The sequence below is a fragment of the Passer domesticus genome, chromosome 9 (assembly GCF_036417665.1).
Source record: "Passer domesticus isolate bPasDom1 chromosome 9, bPasDom1.hap1, whole genome shotgun sequence".
Lineage (NCBI taxonomy): Eukaryota > Metazoa > Chordata > Aves > Passeriformes > Passeridae > Passer > Passer domesticus.
In genome coordinates, this window is record NC_087482.1 from 30085089 (window position 1) to 30110683 (window position 25595).

At 41.9% G+C, this 25595-nt stretch overlaps 1 protein-coding gene and 1 long non-coding RNA gene across 12 annotated transcripts in view; one reads left to right on the forward strand and one right to left on the reverse strand.

Annotated features, from left to right (window-relative positions):
• Positions 1-4489, forward strand: part of LOC135307835 (uncharacterized) — a 53512-nt gene extending 49023 nt beyond the window's left edge. For all 3 annotated transcript variants that reach the window (XR_010368457.1, XR_010368456.1, XR_010368455.1), the window contains 2 exons: positions 806-974; positions 1564-4489. This is a non-coding gene — a long non-coding RNA (uncharacterized LOC135307835). The remainder of the gene's footprint in view (positions 1-805; positions 975-1563) is intronic.
• Positions 1-25595, reverse strand: part of DOCK3 (dedicator of cytokinesis 3) — a 184742-nt gene that overhangs the window by 45269 nt on the left and 113878 nt on the right. For 8 of the 9 annotated variants that reach the window (XM_064432350.1, XM_064432343.1, XM_064432348.1 and 5 more), the window contains exons 15-28: positions 24303-24427; positions 20092-20254; positions 19554-19660; positions 18692-18863; positions 18142-18239; positions 16408-16491; positions 15982-16082; positions 14641-14722; positions 10511-10681; positions 6453-6645; positions 5443-5570; positions 4342-4488; positions 2227-2325; positions 52-146 (exon numbers count right to left, since the gene is read on the reverse strand). In XM_064432350.1, the coding sequence (XP_064288420.1) occupies positions 52-146; positions 2227-2325; positions 4342-4488; positions 5443-5570; positions 6453-6645; positions 10511-10681; positions 14641-14722; positions 15982-16082; positions 16408-16491; positions 18142-18239; positions 18692-18863; positions 19554-19660; positions 20092-20254; positions 24303-24427 (1765 nt within the window). The remainder of the gene's footprint in view (positions 1-51; positions 147-2226; positions 2326-4341; positions 4489-5442; positions 5571-6452; positions 6646-10510; positions 10682-14640; positions 14723-15981; positions 16083-16407; positions 16492-18141; positions 18240-18691; positions 18864-19553; positions 19661-20091; positions 20255-24302; positions 24428-25595) is intronic. The other variant, XM_064432344.1, reaches the window with a different exon arrangement.

Here is a 25595-nt window from a genome sequence, read left to right on the forward strand (position 1 = left end):
AGGTTTAACTGCCACAGAATGGCAACATTTTGTACCTGCTCCTCTACTTACTTGCTGGTGAGCAACCTCATCACCATCCAGTCTCGAGGAAAGACACTCATCTTCATCAGGTTCCGGAACACACAGAAAATCTTCAGGAGGAACTCCTGTCACACAGGGAAAAATATGTAAAAATCAGCAGCACTTGCAGGTGAATGTCTTTTCTTGATTGCAAGAAAGACAATTAAGCTAAGTGTGCTCTGAGTTTTGTGTTGCAAGGCCATTCACCTGGGAACATGAAAGCAACATACATTGGAATATGGCTTTATTCCTTTTGTTTAATATACAACTTCCAGCTTCTTTAAAATCTTCACTTCTACAGGGAGATGAAAATCTTCCCAATGTGCATAATTGTATCTGACTTCTCATATTATCACCCAGAGTTCCAGTGTCAGTTTGCAGCTATTTTCAAATACACTGGACTCATAATCACTTTTTAATGCATTCATTTTATTAATTTCTGTCCAAATTTCTTTGGACTTGTGTCACAGTTTGAGCACTAACCACACCCCCAAGCCCAATAAAACTCCTACAGACTTTCTAAAATAGTAACAGAAAACCCCATTTCTGGCAACACACAGCAGCAAAGAGCTCTTAGCCACATTCAGCTGGATGTTTGCTCTCCAAAAAAAATCCCCAAACCTGAAGACATTTCTGATTTTTGACTACCTGCACCTCCATGTCTGTACAGAGCAACAGCAAAGATCAAATGTGACAAGTTGTTGGCCTTGCAGACTGTGATTTTGTTGTTTTGTTTTCCTTCCAGACAAAGGCAAAATAGAAGAGAAATTGGCAGAGCAGGGATTCTTCAAAACCATGCTGCCATTATGCCTTAATGGAGGATGTCTGATTAATATCTTGGTGTATCTGAGCTCACAGTAAAGCACTAGAAGCTCCTTGACTTTTGGCCTCATTTTGTCCCAAGTGGAACAGTGGTAAGTGAATAAAATGCCTTTCCATTCCAGAAGAAATATTGGAAAATATTATAACAGCCATATTTGGTGGGAAAATAGAGTAATATATAAAATCTTCAGCCTTTGTGGTACTCTTGGAACATATACTCAGATTATCAGATATGACAGTTCTTTTGGGCATAAAGATAAATTTTAGTTCAATGACCTTTCCACAAGTCTGACATAAGAACTATAGTTTGGATGACTTTAAAAATATCTATTAAAATTTATTATGAATTAATTTACCAAATCATTTTTCTGTGAGCAATTTCAAAGTTATCAGAAAGGCAGCAATGTCACATAGCTATCAACCTGAGATACACTGAACCCTGCAACCTAAAGATAAGAATTTTATCATCCCAAATTCATCTCCCTGATTTATTCAGCTTCTCTATATGCACACAAAATATTTAAAAGCTGAAAGTGTATCCAGAAAGGACTTCTCACTGTTTCTCCATTTCATTTGTTAAGGTAACAGAACATTGTTAAGGTAACATTACATTGTTCTTATTGTGCTTGAGTGCCATGCTAAACAAAATAATTTTATATAAAAGCTTGTATTTATTTGTAGGATTAGTCTGCCTTTTAAACAGGCTGTTGCTGGAGATCCTCCACTTCCCCACTGAAGCTGAGTTAAGAAGTTCTGCTGGTATGAGATGTGAGATGTGCCACTTCAAAATGTCAGAGTTCTGTGCCCCTCACCAAGCCCTGCTTTCATGGAGAGCTATAATTTAAGCTGATGCTCACAAAGAAGCATGCAGCAAGTGGAGTGGTAAGGTTACAGCTTTCCCAAAAAATATTTCATCTGCTAGAGACATTTGTAACCCCCAAAAGGCTTGAATTCTCTTCTGGCATAAAATCAATACCCTTTGTAAGAAAGCTCCAGTGCATACTGAACATGTAGCAAAATGCTATACAACAACTGACTTCACACTCACAGGATTAAGAAGCCTTGTTCCTCTGCCTGTGTTTTATATGTAACAATTACAATATCCTTTATGTCCAACAACATTTATCCTGGGACTTTGTTTGCTGTTATAAAGATAATTCAATGCCCTGTGGTCTTAAGTGTGTTTTTGCAACACTACATCAGTGATTGTAAAAGTGACAGGGAGGTCCCTGAACAGAGAGCCAGTGGATAGGAATGATTAACAGGGCAAGTGGTGCTGAAGGGATTCCTCTCTGCTCTCCCATTCTGAGGGAATCACCCTACAAACATCACATCCTTTTGTACCTTCAGTTCATCCTTGCTTTGGAAATTGTCCAGTAAGTGCTGGAAGTGAGTGTCTGACATCTGACGAAGCAATGATAAAAGGCAGGAGACATATTCTCCCTGTTGACCAAATGAGAAACTCTTTCATTCAGACAATCTGAAATTTCACAGATCAAAGCTTAACCCGGGGGAAGGTATAAAGGGAGGGGTCTGAAATGGCCCCAATGCCTATGAGGGGACAGGTGACATGCACAGACTGAAAGTACTGCAGGCTAACAGTTCCTGAGTTACTGTTAATACAGGCATACACCTCCAGGAGGCTCCTCCACAGATGCCAGTTTTAAAGATCTTTTAATCAAAGCTGTAGTCTAAACAATAATTATTTAAAATTATGAATACAGACATTAACAAATCCCCCTCCAAGCATGCAGGTTTTGACAATACCTTTTTCAGGTACACAGTGCCTGTCAGAGGTGTGACTGCAGCTCATGCCAATAAACCAGCAATTATTTGAACTAAGAGACTCTGACCAGTAAAGCAGTGACAGCTTGGGATCAGGCTGGGCTACAGAAGGTGTCTGGAAGCTTGTAAATGTATGGCTTATTAGTGTGCACCAAGTTCTGTGCTGTCAAAGCTCCAGTACTGACAGATCTGCAGTCAGATTTCCTGAGCACAGTCTGGGTAAGCCTACAGGAGCAACAATTACATTTCTGTAATTCTGCAGAGCAGATGCACCCTAACCAGTTACCACAGCATCCCAAAGTGTTTTCCAAAGAGGAGCTCCCCCATTTTACAAATCTGAAAGCAAAGCACAGAGAAGTTAAGCAATCTGTCCAAGAGAACAAGTAAAGTCGTGCCAAAAACATCAGGACTGGTCTGTGGACTGCCAGTCCCTTGCACAACACTATTTTCTTTTTTTTTTTTTTTGCAACAGAGAAACTAATTTGGAAAATGCACAAATCTAGGCCATATCTAATAAGAATTCATGTATCACTGTGCTGTGAAATGTAAATTGAGGAGTGAATACAAGGGACTGTGCCTTCCATTTTATTGTTTTTCTAAATGGCTCAATTATCTACCCAGAAGTTTTGACATGGGTTGTTGCAATAAGCTTTCCAGGGCTGAACTTCACTAGGAAGAAAGATGTGCTCTTCTGTGTTGGCTGGCATGTGGGAAACAGCAGCAAGTCAAATGGCAGCAGTAAAAGGAAACTGAGATATTACTGGACATTTGCAAGCCAGTCCCTTTTCCTTCTGTATCAAAGCATATCTCGTTAACTGAGCTAACAAGGCAAGATCCAACCTTCTCTCTTGTGTGAGAAGTGCACCTTGGTGCACATCTGCCCCCAGCAGCACTGCTGGGGTTTCAGCCATTTGCTAAAAAAACAAGTCTAAAAAAAGGATGTTCTGAACAGCAGCTTAACATCCTACATTGTGCAAAAGCTGCATTAGAGACTCCAACAAACAAAAATAGGCTAAAATAGGCTAGAATAGAAAAGGGCAGAAATCCAGAAAAGAAAAAGGCTGAACAGCAAAATTCTATTCTTTTTCTTCTCTTCCACTGCATGTCAAAGAAAAATTTCTTCCCTGTGGCTAAGGCTGGCAGCCTGGGTAAAGTGGTAGCTTCTCCCACCCAGCTCAACAGCTCATTTGACTTAGCATCTCTTAATTTCTTTTGAAAAAGTATGTTGTGTTTCATGTACATGAAATAATCAGTGACCCTGGACAGAAGCTCTCCAGGGTGTAAAGTAAAGGGATTCAACCACAGAGCACTGTCATATTCTCAGTTTTGGGCATCACAGCCTGATACTCATTATAGCCCTTGGAGATATCATCTTAGGGGTGAAGCCCCAGACAGTTCCCTAGTACCTCAAGTCTTGAGAAATAACTCTCAATCATAGCTGCAAAGTCAACCAAGAAAATAATCTGGAAATCCACTAAAGCTTCCTGAGCTCCACTGCTTCCTGCAGCCCTCACTAGTGCAGGGAGGAAGGAATGGGTTGGTGGCTTATTAAGGGAAGGACACAAAGCCCTGGGCATTCATGCAGCAGAGATGATGATGAGGTGCCAGTGGTGGTGAGGGACTGAACCAGAGGTTAGAGAAGCAGGAAATAGAAACTGATTGTTAGTTACTAACAGTGATTTCTGCTGTGCACTGCGGGCAGCGCTGCCCTCTTACCGCCTCCTGAGACTGCGATTTACTCATGATTGTGAGCAGAGTTTGTAACAGCACGTCCAGGAGGCTCTCCACCATCATCTCAACCTCCTCCACGACATCTCCCTCCTACAGCAAGTGGTGAGCAAACAGACAGTTAGGAACTGGAGAGATGGAACTGGTAAAGACAGCTCTGCTGAGTGAGCCATGCCAGGCTCCCTGGGACGGAGAGCTCTGTAACAGGCTCACAGAAGTACAATCCAAAGTCTCATTGGTACCAGATCCTGTTGTTCTGCCAGAGTGTGTGTGTGTTACCTGGACAGTCTCTGATGGAAACATTCAGGGTGACAGCCATAAAGGTTAGTCTATAATCAAAGGTGTAGAACACAACAGGAGCAGATTATGTTCAGGAACCTTTACTCCATGGCAGTATTATTTTAGCTTATTTCCATGATGCCTTTCATCTCATTCCTTTCACACAGAACCATGACTTGTAATTGGAAATACACATTGGTATGGATTATATTTAGCACCATGAGCTTCCTACTTTAGTCAGGTGGGGAAACTTCACCACCCCCTCTTTGTGAGCATTGCTTTACATGATCTAGTTACCATTTGAAATCAGAGTATTATGACCGTCAAAGCTGGGTGTTGAAACTCAGCAGCAATTTCCAGAAGTAAGTGGGAATTCATTGATTGGATAATTTTAGAGTATTCTTTTCATGTGAACCACAAAGTGCTAGTTACTGTCTCTTGCAGAACTACGAGTCCTTGAGCTGTGTAGAACTTTTAAACTCCACTGACATCCAAGTTCTGGGCTTGCATGAAGAAAATTAAACAGTGTCAAAGCTGGTGAGGGTGTATGTGATTCCCCCCTCGTAACAGCAAGCACACTGTGTAATCAGGATGCTCTGAGTCACACACAGAGCCAGGCCTTCATTTCAGATGTTCTCCTGCTGACAGCACAATATTGTTTTCAAAAGGTTCTTTGAAAAACCTGTATTAACCTATAAAAATGTCTCACTCTTCATTTTACTAAATCAGAAGTGCAAATAAAAAATTGAAATCACGTAGCAGATTTACCAAAGAACTGGTCTTGATTATAGAGAAGATACTACTGAGGATCCCAGAGCAGATAAGCAGCTCCTTCTGCTGTCGTAGGTGAAGGTGAATGTGGTGAAGGACCACAGGCAGCAGGATGCGCCGGGACTCTGAATGAAGGAAAATGGTTACAAATGTAAGGAAAGAAAATATTTACACAATTACAATGGATGGTTTCAACAAAATTCTGTGGTGTTATCATTCTCACCTTGTACTGAGTATAATAATTTAAGTGCACTAACTTGAGGTCCTCACTACAGGAAAGAGAAACCCACTGGAGCTTTCTATCTTCCACTTCACCTTCATAATTTCTTTCATTCAGACATTTGTGTATGAAATACACTCACAATCTTCAGCTATTTTCCACAGAGTTCTTAAAGATTTTTTAAAATTCTGTTTTAAAGTATATATAAGCAACAATATATTTAAGTAAAATTTTAAGAATTAAAGAGTTACTAAGTGTTGAGCTAAAGAAAAACTAAAGTTACAATGTAAAGATTAAAGATACTTTAAAGGAATGTGGTGGGTTTCTCACGTGAATATCCACCCTGCTTCCCAGGCATAAGTTGGCTGGAAAGGAGGTTTTCTTCCTGTCCATGGTAAGAGCAATTCAAAATGTAAAGTGAGATTTGGCAGTTTAAATAGCTAATTTTTTCATGTATGTTAATCAACCTTTAGTAACTACAATTTATCTATGTTGGATTTATAAACATTTCCTACCACAGTGAAACTTGTAAAGTATTTGTTTTGAAGAGAGTTACTGAACGTTCTGAGTCGGGACAAATAAGGATCATGGAATCCAATTCTGAAGTGAAAGCCCTTGGGAAAAGAGGGATCAAACCCACACTGTTGGCTTTATTACCACCCTGCTCCAACCAACCGAGCGAGTGAATCCATTTATTAATGCCGCTGCCAAGAGAAACAGTTACCAACATGAGTGGCATTCAGCAGGGAATCATTCCCAGCAGAGCCACTGGCAAGCCCCGGCGCACCTGAGAAGGAGAAGAGGCGGCTGTCGACGGTGCGCGCGATGGACTGCAGCTTCACCACGTCCATGGACTGGCCGATGTGCACCGTGCTGGGCATGCTGCCCAGCGTGCCCCGCACGAACTCCGCCACCTCCTGCACCGTGAACATCTGCAGCAGCTCGTCGAAGATGGCGGGGAACGAGTTCAGCAGGGCCGCCTGCGGGGACACGAGGCAGCTCAGCGCCTGCAGCTCCCGCCCTGCAGCCCGGCGCAGCGAGGTGGGAACAGCAACACTGAACAAAGGGTCTGCACAAAGCCACCACAGACTGTGCTATGCCTGCTGCTCGTGGTTCGTGGTACCTGGAGCTCAGAGTGAACGAGTCACATGTAGCACAGAAAAATCAAGTGCTGCTGCAATAGTGAATCTTAGGATAAGTAGAGTACATAGATATAGCTTCAAAAAGCTGTATTTTAGGAGACAGCTTATAAAACAGAAGAAAAATTGAGATATCAGACAAGATAGTCCATCTTTGTTGATTTACTTTTTCAGTTAATGCAACACTTGCTTCTGATTAGAGTTCTATACCAATTGTTTGTACTAAGCAACTACCTGAGACAGTTAAAACTCTTCAGAAAATATTCTGAAGTGAAGAACCTGCTGACAGACCCTTAACCAGCTCTGCCATGTGACATTCCAGGATTTCTGCAGCAGGGGTGGGGTGTGAGTCCATGTGAAAGAGGCATCACATCATGCGAGTGTGCATGTGATTCTTGCAGTAACGGATATTTCCAGTAAGCTGGAGCTAGCCTTGAAAGTTCTCCTTGAAGTGCAGAAATGGTTCAGCACAACAGCAACAAAAATCCCTTCATGTCTTATTTCCTATTCTTCAATTAATTTTTCCGCAAGAGTAGAAAATTCCATGCACCACCCTATGCTCAAGTTCTGCACACTTGGTGTCCTATCAAACAACTGCCACCACCTCTAATGTTTTAAAATTCTTCCCTTCCTCCACATCCTCCCCAAGCTTCACACCTGCTTCCTCATTGTAACTATTTTAATTCCTAGATGGTTGCTTTCCTGAGCCAGCCTCACCTCCACTCTTCCCTTCCTGCCATTCCCACCTCCCTTCCCTGAAGCTCTCCACACAAACCCCTCAGTGATTTCCTGCACAATTTACCAGACTTCACTGCACATCTCTGTTCAGCTTTGTCCTTCCAGAGTCTCACCACTGTCAGTATTTCCTTTTCCTCAGAGACTTTTTTTTTTGTTTTCTCATTGCATAAACATTTCTTTATCTCTTCCATACTGACATGACTCTCCTAATCCATATAATCCCAGCCTCCTTCTTTGCCAAGTCTTTTTTCCTTCAACAGTGAAATCTATTTAATAGTATTTGAGCAAAATCAAGTTATTTTTACAACTAACATGGTAGAGCTCATTAAATTATTCTGAATATAAATTTACCTCCTTCTTCCACTTGTTCTCTCTCAAAATCTTACTTTGTCACAATCAACTCAGATTACAGAAACCCCCACAAGGCCTCCTGAGTGTTGTCACCTATTTGTTCCTGCATACCTACAATGTACTGACAAATAAATATAAATTGTTTCACTAGCTGCTGGTACTCTTGGAAGGCAGTAACAGCCATAAATCCAGTCACTGTCTTTATCTTTGGGATAATACAAGTGAAATTACAATACTGGCCCAACAAATCCTATCAGGAGTTTTCCTAAACTTTCTGTTACTTTTAAAGCAGAAGGGTTTCTGTATAACCTCTACCAATCCAAGGGTAGGCATGGGATTTCTTCAGGAAGATTTGGAGCTGTCCTTAGGTGACATCATTTCAACAATTCCTTGAAGGGTCCCATTATTGCTCAACACCCTAAAATATGCTGGTACATTACTCATGTCAAACTAATTGCCTGGGAGGAAGGAAATCAGTTTTACTCTCATTGCTGGAAAAAACCAAGATACTGAGATCTGTCAAATATCCTCGAGAAGAGCACAAGTGTGAGGGAAATTATGTTTGCCAGGGCCTCGAGCGTTTCTGTGGGTATTTAGTTATTGTCCAGATTTCCAGAACTAATAAGCAAATAAGAAACACTTGGCTCCCCTGAACAAATTGACTTATAGAATCTTGTGTACATCCTCAGTACTGTCTTTTTGGTGTGTGGATGCCATAAACTGGTCCATGAATAACTGAAATATTCCTCATCTCCAGGTTTTAAAGTACTGGCCACTTAAACATCAAACTCTAGTTTATATGCAGGAAAAGAGTGTTTGGGGTAGGGAAAGGAGGTTGACTGGGAACATCCACAATGAAACACTTGAGCAGTCCTGGGGATCATTACTTACAGAATTAAATGTCGGCCTTGTTGTGCCCCCACATTTTTGTGGGGCACCTGTCCCGGCTCCGCTCGCCTGCCCTCCAGCCTGGGGGGCCTAGGGGCAATGGGATCAGGGGGCAACACAGTGGCAAGGGGGAAACAAAAAGTAAACTTTTCAAAGATTCAACAAGGACAGGCTTTACGAATTACAAAAGTCCAAAGTAAGAAATACCATAGTGAGAGAAAGGAGGAAAAAATTAAGAAGAGAAACAAAGAAAACAAAGGAAAATCCCCCATTCTCGAAGTGACTCTCCCTCTCTATTTGGGACCAACACAACTGGAAAATATTCAGCAGATACTGTTTCCATTCACCATCACTTTGTCTGCAAAATTCTGTGCACTGACTTCTCTTGTTCCTGGCTCATCTTATTATACCCACTAATGGGTGATTAAATAAAACATTAGAGCAGCTGTTCTCAAATCTTTCAGAGCAGCTCCTTAAGAAAGGGATCACTCCACTGGCAGCTTCCTGAACCAGCAGAGTCACTGCTTGGCTGCAATGTTCACAGCAGCTGCTTTTGCAAAATACAGCAGGTGTTCCAAACATCTGTAATTCTGCATTAGTGATTACAAACCACCTTCACGATAACCAGGGAGCTCTGGGTGCTCCATTCTGAGACATCAAACAGCATGTTTGACATTTAAAATTTAAATGCAGCAGTATGTAATGCAGTACAGAGGTGTTTCAAACTGAACCCAAAACTCAGCAGCATCCTTACTTACTTCGAGTATTGTCTTCAGCCCTCATGGAATCTTCATGAAGTCCCCTGGGCCATATTTAATGATGCATTAAATGAGTATGGGCATCACAACATGTTTGTGGTCAGGCTGCACATGATTCTGACTGTAATTTTAGCACATGCTGGAATTGTTTACCTGAGTGCAAATACATCAGTTGAACTTCTTACTGTGATGCTGCTGTGACCGTAAGTATTGATTTGAAGTACTATAATGAAGGATTTAGAAATTCTTGAGGCCAACTGTTGCATACAAGTAGAGATATGATAAAAGAAAGGCCTTATAAAAATCAGGCCTTGCTCTGCTAAATTACCAGCTGGCTTGTTATTTCTTTTAAGTGCAGCTAGCTAACTTCCCATGTGAAAAATCATAAGAATGAAAGCAGTTAACACAACAAGCTATTCTGGTAAGAAAACCATTTGCACCTGTTCTAAACAAGAAATCTGTCTCATAAGAATCAGTGAAGAAAATATGTAAACTAACCAAATATAGAGAGATTTGACAGACTTACACCCTAACCAATAAACTGAGTGTCAGTGTATTGCTGAGCAGTTAGGTTTAACACAGTGCCTTCTGATATTTCCTATAAATATGAACTATGTGAATAAAGGATGGGCTTTTCCTGCATGAAGAAACTGAGTCCCATCTGCTGTGTTGCAACAGCCAACCATAAGACATAGGAATGAGAGAGACTTGAAAACGCAGTTTACTTTTGTGAACAGCAAAAATTGCATTCTCATGTGAGAAGTCACTTCCTCCTAGAGTGCCCCAGTCCAGCTCACCGTGCACAGTTACTGTCTAGTGCCATTAACGGCTGTCTTGTTCTGCAGCATCACCAGCTTTTTAGGGGGGAAAACTCCACTGACCTGCATTTCACCCCCATGTGCCCACACCTCCTACCCCTGCAGGAACAGCTGCCTTGTGGTTTGCCAGTGGGAGTGTAGGAAATAGCAAACCTGTGTGAAGATGAGAGTCTCAGAGCTCCTGCTGTCCAAGCTGAGCACAAATCTGATGGACTGGAAAAGCTCCTGGATGCTGGAGCGGAACTGCTCCTCCTCCATTCCACAAGTAGCTCTGGAGTAAAGGATCCGAGATTGGACAATGAACTTGAAAAGATATTCCAAGGCCTTAAGGAGCAGGAGAGGAAGGAGATCAAGACAGAGAAAAAGAGAGAAAGAAAAATAAAGGAGCTTTAAAGAGAACCAGGAAAGACTCTACATGCATAATAACTAAATTCTTGAGCTTTAGAAAGGAGAATGAAAAACAGGCTTTATAAGTTACACAATTCAGTTGAGGAAGAGCTGCTCTTAGGCAAGTACCCATTCACAACCAATAATCTTTGTTACTTGCATGTCCCACTAACAGGAAAAGTATGCATTTACATCAAGGAGACAAATCTGAGTTACATCATTTGAGGAAAATTTTGGTCAAGGTATGAAACTTCTGGTTTTCTCATGAATTGCACAATGAAGTGTCTGAAGAAGCTGTTCTGTTTTCTTTCAAAATTTTGTAAATGGCGTTATTTACAACTGCATTGATCTGGCAGCAGTGACCATGAAGAAAACACATTGTTCTGAGCAGCTGTAAGAAGTCACTGTCCTGTCAACAGTTCTGAGACACCAGCCCAGCAAGGTGACTCTTCACACACCTCCTTGATACTGGCAATGCCAGAGTGTACCAAATATCAGGGACATCACTGCTTCTCTTAGTGCTCAACAGGATTCACCAGCAAAGCAGGATTGAGGGAAGACAATTCATGTTTTGATGACATCCTCAAAACCCAGCACAGGAAAACAACAGGCTGGAGATTCAGCAATCATAGGCTGTACAGAAACCTTACTAATATTTCAGTGTATTGCATGGAAAACACTCGTATCTCACTTCAATGCTGGGAAACTGGAAGTTAATTCAAATACAAGTTTTGCTCCCAAGAGATATTTTTTGCACCTGTAAGAGTCCCTCACTGAGCCACCACACAATATGCACAAATATGCAGTGCTATGTTGTAAGCTTTAGAATGCCACAGCTTTAGGGATATAAAACAGGAATGTGAAATTCCTCATAAAGCCATCATGGACCTCAAAATGCCATTGACTCTTACAGCCTCCCCCCCTGCCCCAGAAATTATGGCAAGGTTGGTAGTTAGCAGTTATTATTTATACTTCTGTACTAAACCATCTCCCAGTGAAGCTTCCTTACACCAGAGAACTTCATCAGGAAATACCAGCTGCGTTCCTGGCTCCTTTCCACACAAAGGCCTCTTGGTTCCCAGTCAGCTCTCCAAGGCTGACAGGCCTGTGCCAACACCAAGCCCAGCACATGCAGTGCCCGTAGGAGCTGCTTTGGGCCATCAGTGCACACAGCCATCATTCTCATCTGAAGGCTCACAACTTCAATGTGAGGATTGGGTTTTGCAGTGAATCAGAGCATTTGTGTGTGAACCTCCATAATTCCCCGTGGAAGGTGAGGTAGCAGGGCTCAGGGCACTGCACTTCCTTAGCACAGACAATGAGCCCACAGGTTGAACCAAAGAGTTCCCAGTGTCTGCACACGTGGCTGGGATGCTAAAAACACAAACCAAGTCTTGGTAGCACAAGTCAGCACCAGGAATAACTCTTGCTGCCAACAGCATCACAAATATGATGTGAATTTGTGACTAAAGACATACAAGTGCACTGAGATAACATCCCAGCCTTCAGTGATGTTTGGCATGATATAAAAGATCAGTGTCAAATTGAAGTAGGTCCCTTACAAACACAGTCTGTGTGCATGTTCATGTAACAAGTGAGCACCTCTGCCCTGTGACCAGCAGGGAAGACTCAGGGAAAACCTCCTGAGGGACAAAAGCCCTTGCTGTTGGTTCCCTAATGTAGGCAAAACCCACTTATAGTTCTGCTGGAAGATCACTGAAGCTGGAAGGGCATTTCCTTGACACAGTTCCTTAGTTCTTAATTTCCTCAGGGACAGCAAAACTGGCTGTGGAGCCATTCATGGACACTGGGTTACAGAAATTCCCTGGGAGCAAAGGATGGAGCTTTTGTGGAGCTTTGTATAGGGCACAATAAAGGAGCATGCTGCTGTGTTCTTGGTAGAAATGTCCTTTCAGTTATAGCTTTTCCAAATTGCACAGGACGTTTTGAGAATTAAGAGCAGTCTTGAGGGAGATAAGACATTTTAGAAGTTCTCTGCAACTCTCTTTGCTAATGCCAGGGTTGGAAATCAGAATCCTATGAGACATCTGCATGTCCATCATGAATGTACATGAGCAGCCAGGAGTTGTAAGAGTGCAGAGTATTTCAGCACCAGCTTTAGGGCACTGCACTGAACAGGTAATTCAGGGAAAAAGGGACACAGGGCTATCCTGTTTTCTCAGTCAAAGAACTTCTAATGCAAGGAGTGTGGTGAACACATCAAAGTCCACAGAAATCCCCAACAGTAGAATCTGGTAGTAGTAATGACACATTAGCAATGATAATGTCTTTGGTACAAACTTGCCCCAAATGCCTGAAATAAAATCTGGAAACAAAGAAGGAAATCAGTCACTTCATTGTAATGGGAGAAGATAAGACCTGAATTTGGGCCTGCAAGAGATACCTGCAAAGGCAACTGCCTGAATAAGATGTGACAGCAGCGTGGGTGGCAGAGGATGTGCTGTCAGCTCTGCACAAACTCTGCTGGTAATGTTAATTCCTGTGCTTGGAAAGGCTTGGGCTGTCAGGTCTGCAAACTGACCTCCCTCACAGAGGGAACAGCCACGTTCCAGGCCAGCACTTGAGAGCCTGAGTGAGCAAAGAGCTGCCTTGGAGGCCGAGACACAAGGTACCATATTCACAAAGTGACTGCCCTAACCCCAGCTGCTGAAAGGCATTCCAGCATTCCTGTCATTACTATTTCCAAACAGGACTGCTCTGAGGTTCAGCAAATGCAGATCACTTAGGGACAATATCCTACATCTCTATTTGCTGCACTGCATAACCACTAATGAGTGCTTTGAGAGGCAAGAAAACCTCCTCGAAGTCATTCCAGCTGGAGATCTTCTCATCTCATAACTTTTATAGCTTTTTTCTCAATTAAAAAAACGGAAGATAATGATAGAAAAAAAAATAAAAAAACATGAGAAAGTTGCTAATTCCTAGAAAAAGCATCTTTGCCCTATTTTTACCATTCCGTATGAATCTGTGGTTGAAAATTCCAAAGATGTTCCTAAGCGTGGCAATATCTACAAAGCCAAAGCAAGCACAGGTGTGATGCCCTTATCTGAATAGGATCCCAGCAGGGGATCTGGAAAGTGAGAGCATGACATTGGCAGTGTCCTTCACCTGGGAGATGTTACACCTATTTGAACTGACAAGTGACAAAATCCAACTGCTTCCAGTTCTCCAGGTGCCCAGACTCTGGTGTTAGGACACCAGCCCCTTGGAGGCAGAAGGTGCAGGTGGGCATTCACTGAAAAAAACCCCATCTTCCAGCAAATGCTGGCATCTTGTATTTATGCACTTGACACACTGACTTCCAGGCTTACTATTACATATGGTAAAAATGAATACTTTCTTTATTCTCTGATTTCTCTGTAATACCACCAAAACATTCCTGGTGTTTCTCACAGCTGTGCCTCCCTGGGACATCATGCTCCCATCTCAGAACCATAGGTCAGGTCCTGTGCTACTTCTGAGGGTTTCCATCCAGTTAAAGACTCTGTTGCTTAAAATACTCCAGAACTTTAACCCGTGGTACAATGAAGAACTGAAGAGCAAAACTTTGATCCACAGCACCCATGCCTGATACACTCAAAAGTACTGCTGCTTGGAGGGCCAGGTGTGGTCCACATCAATATTCATGCACTGGCCATGGATCTAAGTCCCACTTAAGTTCTCCACATGGTTGCAGAAGGGTTTTAGGGGACTTAATTCTTTCAATTTCTTCAGCACAAGAATGAATCTCCCCCTAAAACTAAAACTGTGGCTATATAAAAAAAAAATCTGGTTAAACAATTACAGGAAAGCAGTGCACACTAGCCTTGATTCCATTCCCAGCCTTGCCAGCCCTTGTGTGCCAGAGGAACAGAGCAGTGCCCATGGCCACCTACCCTCATTGCCTCCTGGATGTGGTCCTGGCGCACGAGCTCGGCCGAGCGGTCCATGTACCACTTGAGACAGCGGATCAGCTCCCTGGGGGGACAGGGAGCACAGCCTTCAGCACCACTCTGCCATCACACATCCTGCTTTGGGAGACTTCTCTAAACACTCTCATTTCTCCTTATTGCAGTGGTCAGCTACAGCTGTCCTCCATACTGAATTTACATGGTATTTACACTTAAGTTTCAAAATCAGAAAATTATTTCTTCTCTGTAATTGACTTGGACCATGAGGAACACTAAGAGCACATTAAAAAGATGTTATTAGAAATACAGCTTTGATAAAGGCATGGTTCTAAGACCAAAATGTACATTTATTTTAATAAGAAATCCCAGCTCTCATCTTAGTAAGAAGCTTTTAGAAACTGAGATCACAAAGAAAATACCTGCATCTATTTTACTAAGTACACGAGACCATCTGGACTGACTTACAAAGCTGTATTAAACCCATGTTTTATTTCAGACATCAGATTACCAAAAACCATTTGTTTTGTGTGAAAGAGGTGCTAATTAATACAAAGCAGAACACCTTTTTACCCTGTGAACACAACTATGCCTTCCAGTGCTGTATATTATCTATGGGTTTCTACCTGCCATTGATAGAGTATTTTTTATATTTAATTACAGAAAAATATGAATTGCTTAAAAGAATCAATAGAAATTATTAGCTGTTTTTATAGTTTACTGTGGCCAAAGACAGAATATACTCAGATGTACAAAAGCAATGGTCTAAAGGAAAAACCAACAACCTGAAGGGTTGCTTTCAAAAGGTCTGTCTCATTCTCTGATGCAAAATTCTTTTGGATACCAGAAAATAAGGCAGAATCAAAGTGACAGTGAAATTTAAATTTCTGATCTACTGAAATTAAATTGTAGCCAAATAGAACATCTTATGTGAATATCTGTGTACTTTGGAAGTTACAATTAGTTCTCTAAGCTTTCACACAAGTCATGTATCCCAACATCTTTAAGAGGAGGAATGCACATGCTCTTGGGAGCTCATTTGTATAGACTACAGACTGATAATGAGTTGTTGCTGAGTGTCTCTTCAGTAAAAAAAAAAAAAAGAAAATAAAGATTTGCCAGTCCAGAAGGGAAAGAGAAATGCCCAACCATGCTCAGCCACTGGTGACATTCGGCAGCTTTTCCCTACAGCTGTGCTGGAAAACTTCCAGGTGAGTAGCTCTACTTTTGGCGACACTGCTGCCAGGAAGGCTGGGATCCTGATGGTGCCACCATTCCCAAAGGTGGCTTGGTGATGCCACTTCTCAAAGGGAGGAACACAAGACCTACTTGTAAGCCAGAGCTCCTGCAAAGTGCTTCTGGATGTAGGTGTCCATGACGGGGCGGAAGTGGAAGTACTTGCTGTCACGGAGCAGGTTGATGATGAACACCTGGGGACAGGGAGAGGGGAACCCAGCTCAAGGAATTGCACACTGCTGCCAAGTGCCCACAAACAAGTGACCCACGGTAAGGAGCTGCTTTAAACAGTCACTCTGTGTTATCAGGTGTTCCTGGTTGCTTCTCCCACGTGGCAGTAAATCCTGCTGCCCCTGCACGTGCTGAGGTCAGCCTGCCCTCCTCACCCAAGATCATTGCAGAAAGCATGGCTGGGTCAGCTGAGTATTTCATATTTGACAGAAGCACAACACTAGTAACATGGTCATAAGAAACTCAAAACTCACTGAGCATGAGATAAATAAGAATCCAGCAGCTTACCAGAGACTGAAAGACCAACAGACCATACTTCTCTGTGTTGTCATCCAAAACTACAAACAACGTGTCCAGAATATCTTGTAGGAACTAAAATGACATGAACAAAGAATTTCAACTTAAATTGGATTCAAAAGGTTATTTGTCCCCTGCTTTAATTAGTTCATACATGTTAATATCACTGTGAAACACTTGGCAAGGATAAATCACTTCAGGTTCACCCATATGATGTGATAGACTTTAATTTGATTTTACAATGAAAAATTTTTCTCTTTATTCTACAAGGAATATTTTCAAACAAAAGTGATAGAAAACAAACAAAAAAAAAGTACTATATACCTGATTTTTAATTTTGACTGAATGTTCCTCTCACTTTAAGCTGACTGGAAGTGCTGCCTGACACCAGTGGCAAAAGAACTTGCTCTCATTCTCACATCACTGGAGTCTCAGGTACTGTTCAGCATCAAATCTGAGGCTGGGCAGTACATTAAGTTATGTTTAATATTGAAATTTTTGTTAAATAACAGAAAGTAAAGCTTTTCTAACAAGCGTTAATTGGGGCAAGTTACATGTTGCCAATTGCTTCTTTCACCCTTAACTCCACAGCTTGTTGAACACTGACAGTTCAGTGATTTTCTTTCTGAAAGCACAGTCTCCAAAAGGATGAGTGTGAAGGAGAGTGCTGGAGATCGTTAACTGCACATTCTCTCATGATTTTTTAATCTATTCTACTTAAATTTCTGATGTGGACAACAAGAAATAAATTATAACAATTTATGAAGTCTCTGAAATGATAAAATGTCTTTTTTTCTGAATTATTACATTCTGTTCTTCATATCCCAGTGCCAAATGACAGCTGATTTATGGGGAGAATCAATTACTTCTCCTCATGAAATAATTCAATCCATATCTTTCTTTTTCTTTCTCTATAAAAACCAGATACTTGTACTGCCCTACAAATGAAGTGTACAAAACATGACATTCTTGAAGAATTCCAATATAAATGGGATTTGTGCTGCCCTGTTACTGTTACCAAGTTATCACAAAGAGTAACATTCCAGCTATGGCAGCACTCAAATGAGTTACAGTGAAGTGGCTTTAATGATAAACTACTTATTACGTGATAGGATTTGTCTTCAGTTTCTTCTCCTTGGTTGTTTGTGTTAGAAATCAGCTTTTACTTCCAGATTTATAGAAATAAATCCTAGAGAAAGCTCCCAGCACATCTAAGATTATCAGAGGCATATCTGGAATGAACTTAGTTTTGCTGAGACCACAAGTATTCAAGTGCAGTTGGAAGTTCCTGGGCCCTAAGGAAGCTCAGGCCACACAAGTTTATCATGTAGAGCAACAGTGGCTACAAAACCTGGTGAAATGTTGAGCTGGCAGACAGAAGACTGGTGCATTGCTGGCTGGATGCACCAGAGAGCCCCTGCCAGGTCTGTGTCTGCAGCAGCAGCTGTGTGGGACTGCAGACTGGAACCACTGGTGCTGAGGACCCAGCACATGTGGCTGAGAGAATCTGACTGAGGATTAGCTCTGCTTTGATCCCACTGCACTGGTTCTCAAGGGTATCCTCCTGTCCAGTTTCATGTCACAACAAAATCCCAGTTCACACAGGGTGGAAGCTCACAGTGTGAATCAAAGAGCACAGTAAGAGGGAGCCTTCAGAAGTGGCCTGCAGGTCTGATCTCACTGCCTATCACAGATACATCCAAGGGCTGTCATTTCATGCAGTACCTTAACAATCTCCTCGCCACTGACATGTCTCAGTCTTCCCAGAATATCCATCACTCGATCTGGATAAGCTTTCCATTTGAGCAGGGCAAGCAGATCCACTGCAGAGAGAGGGAGGAAGGGCTAGAAGCACACACAGAGGGAAGAATGGCAACCCCAGACCCATCAGAGGTTCATCACTTGCACTTCACCTCTTGATACAGTCCACGCTTCTTGGGAAATGACACATATATATATATAATGCAAAACAAGCAGTACAATATGGAGTGAGTCAATACTGCTAATGGAGAAAGGAATGGAGGAATGGTAAAGGGCTTTGAAAAGAGTAAAGGCTGCATTCCTCCCCGTGTGACTTGACACTGCACTGTGGACAATCCACTCCTGTCTGCTTGTGCTTTAGGGACATTGCTGTAGACAAATCTTATTTATATAGCCCCTCTGTAAAAGCCAAGCAACACAAACTCTGGATTGTGTAGCAGTACTAACAGTGAATTTTTTTCTCTCTTTCCTAATTCCTGCTGCCTTGGGCAGTTCTGAGGCATCAGCAACTCACCATTCTGGGTCAGTTTGGTAGAAGAGAGCTGTGTGGAGACTGAGAAGGTCTCTTTGGTGCTGCGCTGGAAGATGAGGCTGGAGGGGATGTTGGGGCAGCCGTTGTAATCCTCCTTGCAGCAGGGCAGCCCCAGGTAGAGCGCGTGGTTGTTGAACGTGCTGTTCTCATCACACTGCAAGGACAGCACAAGGGTGGAGTTGCACCTTGTCCATCTCATTCCACATGCCCAGAGCCTGGCAGCAGTTCCCCAACAGTGCCTGTGCTGGGATTTTTGTGGGTGCACCTCAACACTTCAAAGGAAAAGCTGTGCTCGGGGCCCTGGACTCCCCAGAAGAGACCCAGCTCTAGAGTGATCCCCAACCACTGCCTCCTTAGAACTCACCAGATCTTCCAGATGTGAACTTAGTGCTGCTGCCAGAAAACTGCACTGAACAAATAAACCCAGGTGAATCAGCAGGAAGGAAAAACCCCAAAGCCCAAATCCCTTGCCGCAGGGCTGCCAAACTGTGGCACTGCAGCACGAGGCATTTGAATCCAGCACAATGTCATCTTGCAAAGGCACAGAGCAAAGCCTTAGGCTGGTAGAAGTGCTGAATGCTCATGAATACCAGCGTGTTTGAAGTCAAAATGGATGGGATTAATAGCAGATAAATCATTATCATCAGGATGGAAAAAGTAAGCTGCACCTAGAATAGAAGGCTCTAGGCAAACCATGTGATTTTGAATGTATAAAATTTTGAAACTACTATTAATCTGCTCCTCACAAACTTCTAGTAAGGGGGAGATGGGCAATGTAATGACTGTTACTCATTTAAGTAATGAAGTAGAGATGAGCAGTGAAAAGTCTGCAGAGAACTGGTACCTTATAAACATAAAGCTCATGGATATCATCTGACAAGGTCGTGCCATCATCTCTCATCAGTGGGGTGAATGCAAAACCAAAGAGCTTCTTTTCTCCCTTGTCTTTTGCTGCAGCAAGAGATAGAAAGAAGGAATTGTATTTGTGCATACCCCATCAATATATACAAGATTACTCACCAACTTCTCCACATGCCTAAAAGAAAACAAGCAGCTACATAACAAACAACTTTTCTAATCCCAATTCCTTTTTTCTAGTTCTATGTAAAGGACTGACAAGCTTCAAATCAAACACAGACATGCCAAATGTAGCAAAATCTCAACTGTTTATCCTGCAAAGAAAACATTCTACAGAAAAACACGACAAAAGAACAGCAGGGACAAACACCTCCAAAGCGCTTTGCCCTGCGCTGATCATTCCCCATGTTTTTAGCGCACTGTTTGATAAATTCAGTGTATTTATCAGTGCCCCTCAGTGTATTTCAGGCTGCCTCTCTCCTGGCCCGCAGCTCTGAGCGGCCGCGGCAGGAGGGGGCACTCACTGGAGCAGTGGCGGAACTCGAAGCGCAGGTGGGAGCCGCGGAAGCGGTCGATGGGGATGGGCAGCTTGACGACCTCGCCCCAGCGCGGGCTGTTGTTGTGGTACAGCACGAAGGAGTGGTACGCGCTGCGGCTCGGCTCGCCCGAGCCCAGGCTGATGCAGTCCTGCCACCAAAGGAAAGAGCCGGCGTTAAACACATCACACTGCCCGCGAGTCACTTCATCAGCCACTGATAACCTTTAGGTAATTCATGGCTTTCTGTAGACATAAGAGTCAGAAGCAGAAATTCAGACACAAAATGAAATGTGAAATTTTTTAGGAGATCTTGAAACTTTGTTTTGGGTCAAAGGGTGAACTAAGAGACCTGTGCTACTGGATGAATCGCAGTATCTTAAGTTATTATTTAAGCCAAGTTTTCCATCAAGTATGGACAAGATACAATAAACATCTAAGTCCAAATATATAAAATTGAATCAAAAAAATAGGACATTTATAGGACCATTACTTGTAATATTAGCTTTCTGGGAAAAGATCTTAACCAGATTTCTGCTACAGTATCTCAGTTCAGAAGTGGTAAGTGACCTTTCCAAGTTCTTTACAAATGTTCATCTTTCAAAACTGCAACTACCCAGCCTCACCAAGCATCCCAGAAACTTCTAATCAAGTTTCTTCCTCAGTGGTAAGCAAAGGATTTCTGTGTAATACTCATCACCGAAAAACATAATTTGATCTAAATTTCTGCCTTCAGATATAACAAACTCAGAGATCTTTCCCAATCCATGCCTTCACAAAAATACAGATGAAGAAAAACACAAACTGATATTGCTCAAAAATAAAAAAAAAATCCTAGAATACAGGTAAAGAAAATAGGATAAATATTGAAGTCCTGAAATAAGGACAGTAAAAGGTTCTTTGTGATGAAGACATGGAGCAGGAAGCCCATTTTTTTAATATATGAGCACTAACCCATGCTGTAGACCCAGCACTTACAAAGAGATGCAGGAGATAGAACATCTCTCAAAACCAAGCAGAAAAAAGACAGCTTGGAGATTCTTCACTTTTAGCATGTCCAAGGATAATGAAACCAGGAAGAAACAAGCTAAGCAGACCAAGAATAACACATGTAATATAAATTCTGATGTAAAACCCCCCCATGGAACAGTATGATGGCAAGAACTGCTACTGTTCATTTCCCCAAGACATCTGTAAATTCTAACCCAAGAAAATACCAGAAATGTTGATTTTTAAAAATCTGTAACCATCTGACTGCCCAGTCAAGAACATCCCATTAACCAGACCCAGTTAGTTCAACCTCTGGCAATAATCTGCTGGCTTTGAGAAAGTTAAGAATTTGTGAAGGAGCCCAAAAGGGAAGAAATGCTCTCTGGAATTCTGGGATTCAATCAAGGCCTGCCTACATTGACAGGGACCCAGTGCAAAGGCTGTGATCCAAACAGAGTGACTGAAGGATGAACTCAGACAACTCAGTCCTCTCAAGGAATCCTCAGCAACCACATGGGATGAGCCCCACATTTTTTTAATACAGCAGCAAGAATTAAGTGTTGCAGATAACAACAGGTTAGGAGAGAGCAGTGCCAGCATTGCAACCCAGAACACCTCTAATATCCCAGCTCTATTCTGTAGCAAGAGTAAATGGATGGGCTTCAACAGAGCAATTCCAAACCCTCATTGTGCACGAGGCTCTTAGAAGCAAACAAAACAGTATTTCTATTTTCTCTACAAGGTACAGTCAAAATTTAAATTTTAATGTGAGCTTTTTTTTTTGTCCCATCAAGAAGCCACCTGCTCTGGCTGACAAACTGCCAGTCTTTGAATGCAGTTTCATGCTATGGACTTCAAAGAAATCAATAGTCTCTCCTTCTGGTTGTTAACTTAGTTCCCATGCAGTTATACTACAATCTATAGTCTGAGGAGGGCAGACTGGTAAATCTTTAATTCTAAATTGTGATCTGAAAAATACAAACATCAGACTAATCTCCAGACACCTGGTGACCCTGACGCCCAAATATGCAGGGGAATTAGAGGGCAGAGGCAGAGAAGGGGAGCTAAACTAAAAAAAAAGATCAGGAAATCTCTGTTGTTAAAGGTGTGCCTTGCAATTCATAGGCTATTCCTGCTACTGGAATAGAAAGAAGAAAGAAGTGAGAAATGTGTCAAAGGATTTCTTTAAAAATTTTTCAGATTATATTGAAAGATACTAACAATTGAGTAAGACCATTTTGAGAAGGAAATACTCATTTTCATTTTGAAAATGAAACTGCGTTCTGGAGGTAATTTCACTCCTTTCAATAGGACTATTTCTGGATCAAGATACACTCAGCAGCAATGAGGAACTGAGAAAATTCTCATTAATGCTGTGCATGGTTGTGCTAAAGGCTTCACAAAGGCACAATTCAGATTTGGATTGTGCTGCTGGTTGGGACAAGTTTAAGGGTTTTACTCTAACATCAGATGAAAACTCTGGCCACTTCCCCCATCCTGTAACTCTGCACACAGTGTCTCTGCTGGCAGCTCTGCTCCACAAAGGCCATGGGGCAGGAATGGGGGAGGGGATTCCAGCCAGGAACAGCAACCAGGATTCCAGCCAGGAACAGCAGGGCTCCAGGGTCAATGAACTCTCAGTGTTCTGCCCACATTCACAGGCACCATGAAACACCAGGAACCAAACATCTCCCAGACACAAACCAAGCGTCTTTGCTGCTTTGACTGCAACCATACAGAGGAGCAATACCATAAAAACTGGGACAGAGTTTCTTTTAAATTTGTGGCCTAAATTTTAAAACCCCACAAAGATCCTTTATATGTAAAGTCTCTCCCTCATGGCAAATACTAGCATGGTTTGGGTTGGAAAGGAATTTAAAGCTCATCTTGTTCCAAACCCCTGCCATGGGCAGGGACACCTTCCACCAGACCAGGTTGCTCAGACTTCCATCCAACCTGGCCTTGAGCACTTCCAGGGATGGGGCAGCCACAGCCTCTCAGGACCATCTGTTCACCTGATTTTTTTCTGACTGGACTGACCATCCTTTCCAGTGTTTGTGCCACTCTCCCATGAGAAGCCTCAATGTGCTTTCCAATAGTAACAACAGGCAAAGACAATTAAAAACCAACTTCATCTCTGTGAATGACCATTCCAATCAAAATCACTGAAGTTGAGACTGAAAATGAGTAGAAATTATCTGGCTTTTGTATGTAATCATTAGGCACCATTATGTATCAGCATTTGAGGATACTGATATTGCAGTGAGAGACTTCTCTTTGTCCTTGGCAGACTGTAATCAACTGATGACTAAAACTTTGCCACTCAGTTTGAAAAGCTTAGGCAGAAAAGGAATCTGATCTTCCTGCAGCAGCTCTGGGCACAAACGAGTTCCTTACAAGAAATACACTTTACATTTAATGAAACCACAAGCAGTTGTAGTAATGAAAGTTCTCCTTTCACTTAAAACCAGAAGATTGTGGCAATGTATTCAGCACACACTTCTAGGTGTAGAGATTCTCCACAGTAATGGTTACAAAGCCCATTTTATTGCAGTGGAGGTAAAAGAAAAGGTAGGGGGAAGTTATTTCTGGTAGCTGTTCATGCTGAAATACTTCCTGTTTACTTCTCTATATTCACAACCTCTCAGCCACCCCCTTCTCTTCAATAACACTAAAAGAACAGAGGAGGTAAAACAGGAAACATAAACAATCCCCATTCCCAGCTGGAATGGAGCCAACCCAGGGTGAAATTTTATTCAAAGTTATTTTCCAGAACTACATTCAGTACTGTAACCCAACAACTCAGATTTAGAAGTCTCCCTTGGAATCACATTTCATCGTGTTTGAATGTGTATGACACACATGATTTAATTTTAGATATGCCTATACACTTTAATTCTGATTACAGTTACTCTAAATTTTTTTACTTTAGCCACTGACATCACATTTGGAAATCACACAGGCTTTTCAGTTTATGAGTATTTTCTCCAAGTCTTCTATCCCCATATAAGGGAAGTGCTCCAAATCCTTACAGATTTATAACTGACCATAATAGAGCTTACAAACTTCACAATTAAAAAAAAAAAAAAAGATAAAAAGAGAGAGAGCACACCAGTTTTATTTTAACTCTTCCCTTGCATCAGAGACTCTGGAAGCAGAGGATGTGTCCTGCAGGGAGCACCTGAGGCTGCCAAGGAAAGGAGCTCTTACCTTCAGGATTTCTCCATCAGCATAGAGCACGTACATGGTCACCTCGATGTTCTTCTGCACACTTTTGCCACCCCTCTCAAAGTCCCCCTTCTCCAGGGTCAGGTACAGGTCATTCCTGATGTCACCTGCAGGGACAGAGCAGAGCCACGGCCTGAAACTCCACAGGGGACAGCGGGGCCGGCCCAGCTCCATTCTCACACCGTTCTCTGGGTTCTGACAGACGATGGCTGATGCCCAAATCATTCCAAGCAGCAAGTTAATTGTTAATAAGGATGAACAGTTTCATATCAGTGCATAAAATCAGACCGTTGTTAGTAATGCCTTTAATAATGGGAACTCAGGATCAATACTGGTTTTAATTATGTGAGTGGGGAAGGGATAAAAACCTCTTACTGCTATCCTGTGCCTTGTGAGCTGAGCCTGACAAAACATCCTTAGCTTCACACTTCCTATTTCCAATATATTTTACAAAAAATAAGTATTTTTGTGACAACCAGAATAATATTATGTTCAGTTAGCCTTTCAAGCATTTTTTATATTTTCATAATTTCCATTTATTATAACAACAAAATAAAAGCAGCCTTTTTGGGAACCTGATCACAATTCAGTTCAGATGGATTAAGAAGGAATTATAAACATAATTTTTTGCTAGATTTCTGGCTGGCCTTTGGTATCCATATGCATGGCTATATGAAAGCAGGCAGTATGGACACTTGCCAGCTTCTCACTACGTCATTTTCAGGAGCTTTCAGACCAAATTACTATATTCAGAAATAGAAATGCTTGTGTCTCAGCATCTTGTTATCCTGAATTTCACAGACTCTAGCTCACTTGGTTTGGTTTTATTTTAGAATCTGATTTGGGAAACTGCTTTCAAAACTAATGTGCTCAATTCTAAGATCTACACCAGAAGGACAGCAGGTATTACCTATTTTCCTATTTTTCTGTAAGATTTGATTACTGTCACCATTTTATGATGTTTCACAATTAACATTTCTTTTTATCCACTTGCCAGAAAGGCAAACATACTAAAAGGGCAATATATAAAAATACCAAAATCAAAACCAACCAAACAAAAAAAAATTAAACCCTTTCAAGGCAAGCGTTTTGTTAATCAGCCCCAAGACACTAAATAACGAAGTACTGGAACAAAGCAGAGACTCCTTCAATGTCTGGCTTCTTCCACTTGGACAAACTGATGCAGTTAAATCTCTGTATTAATCAGAAGCACAATGAAATAAGGCAGCATTTGCTTTCAGGCACTGAGGGCCATCCTTTTATGCCCCTCAAAGC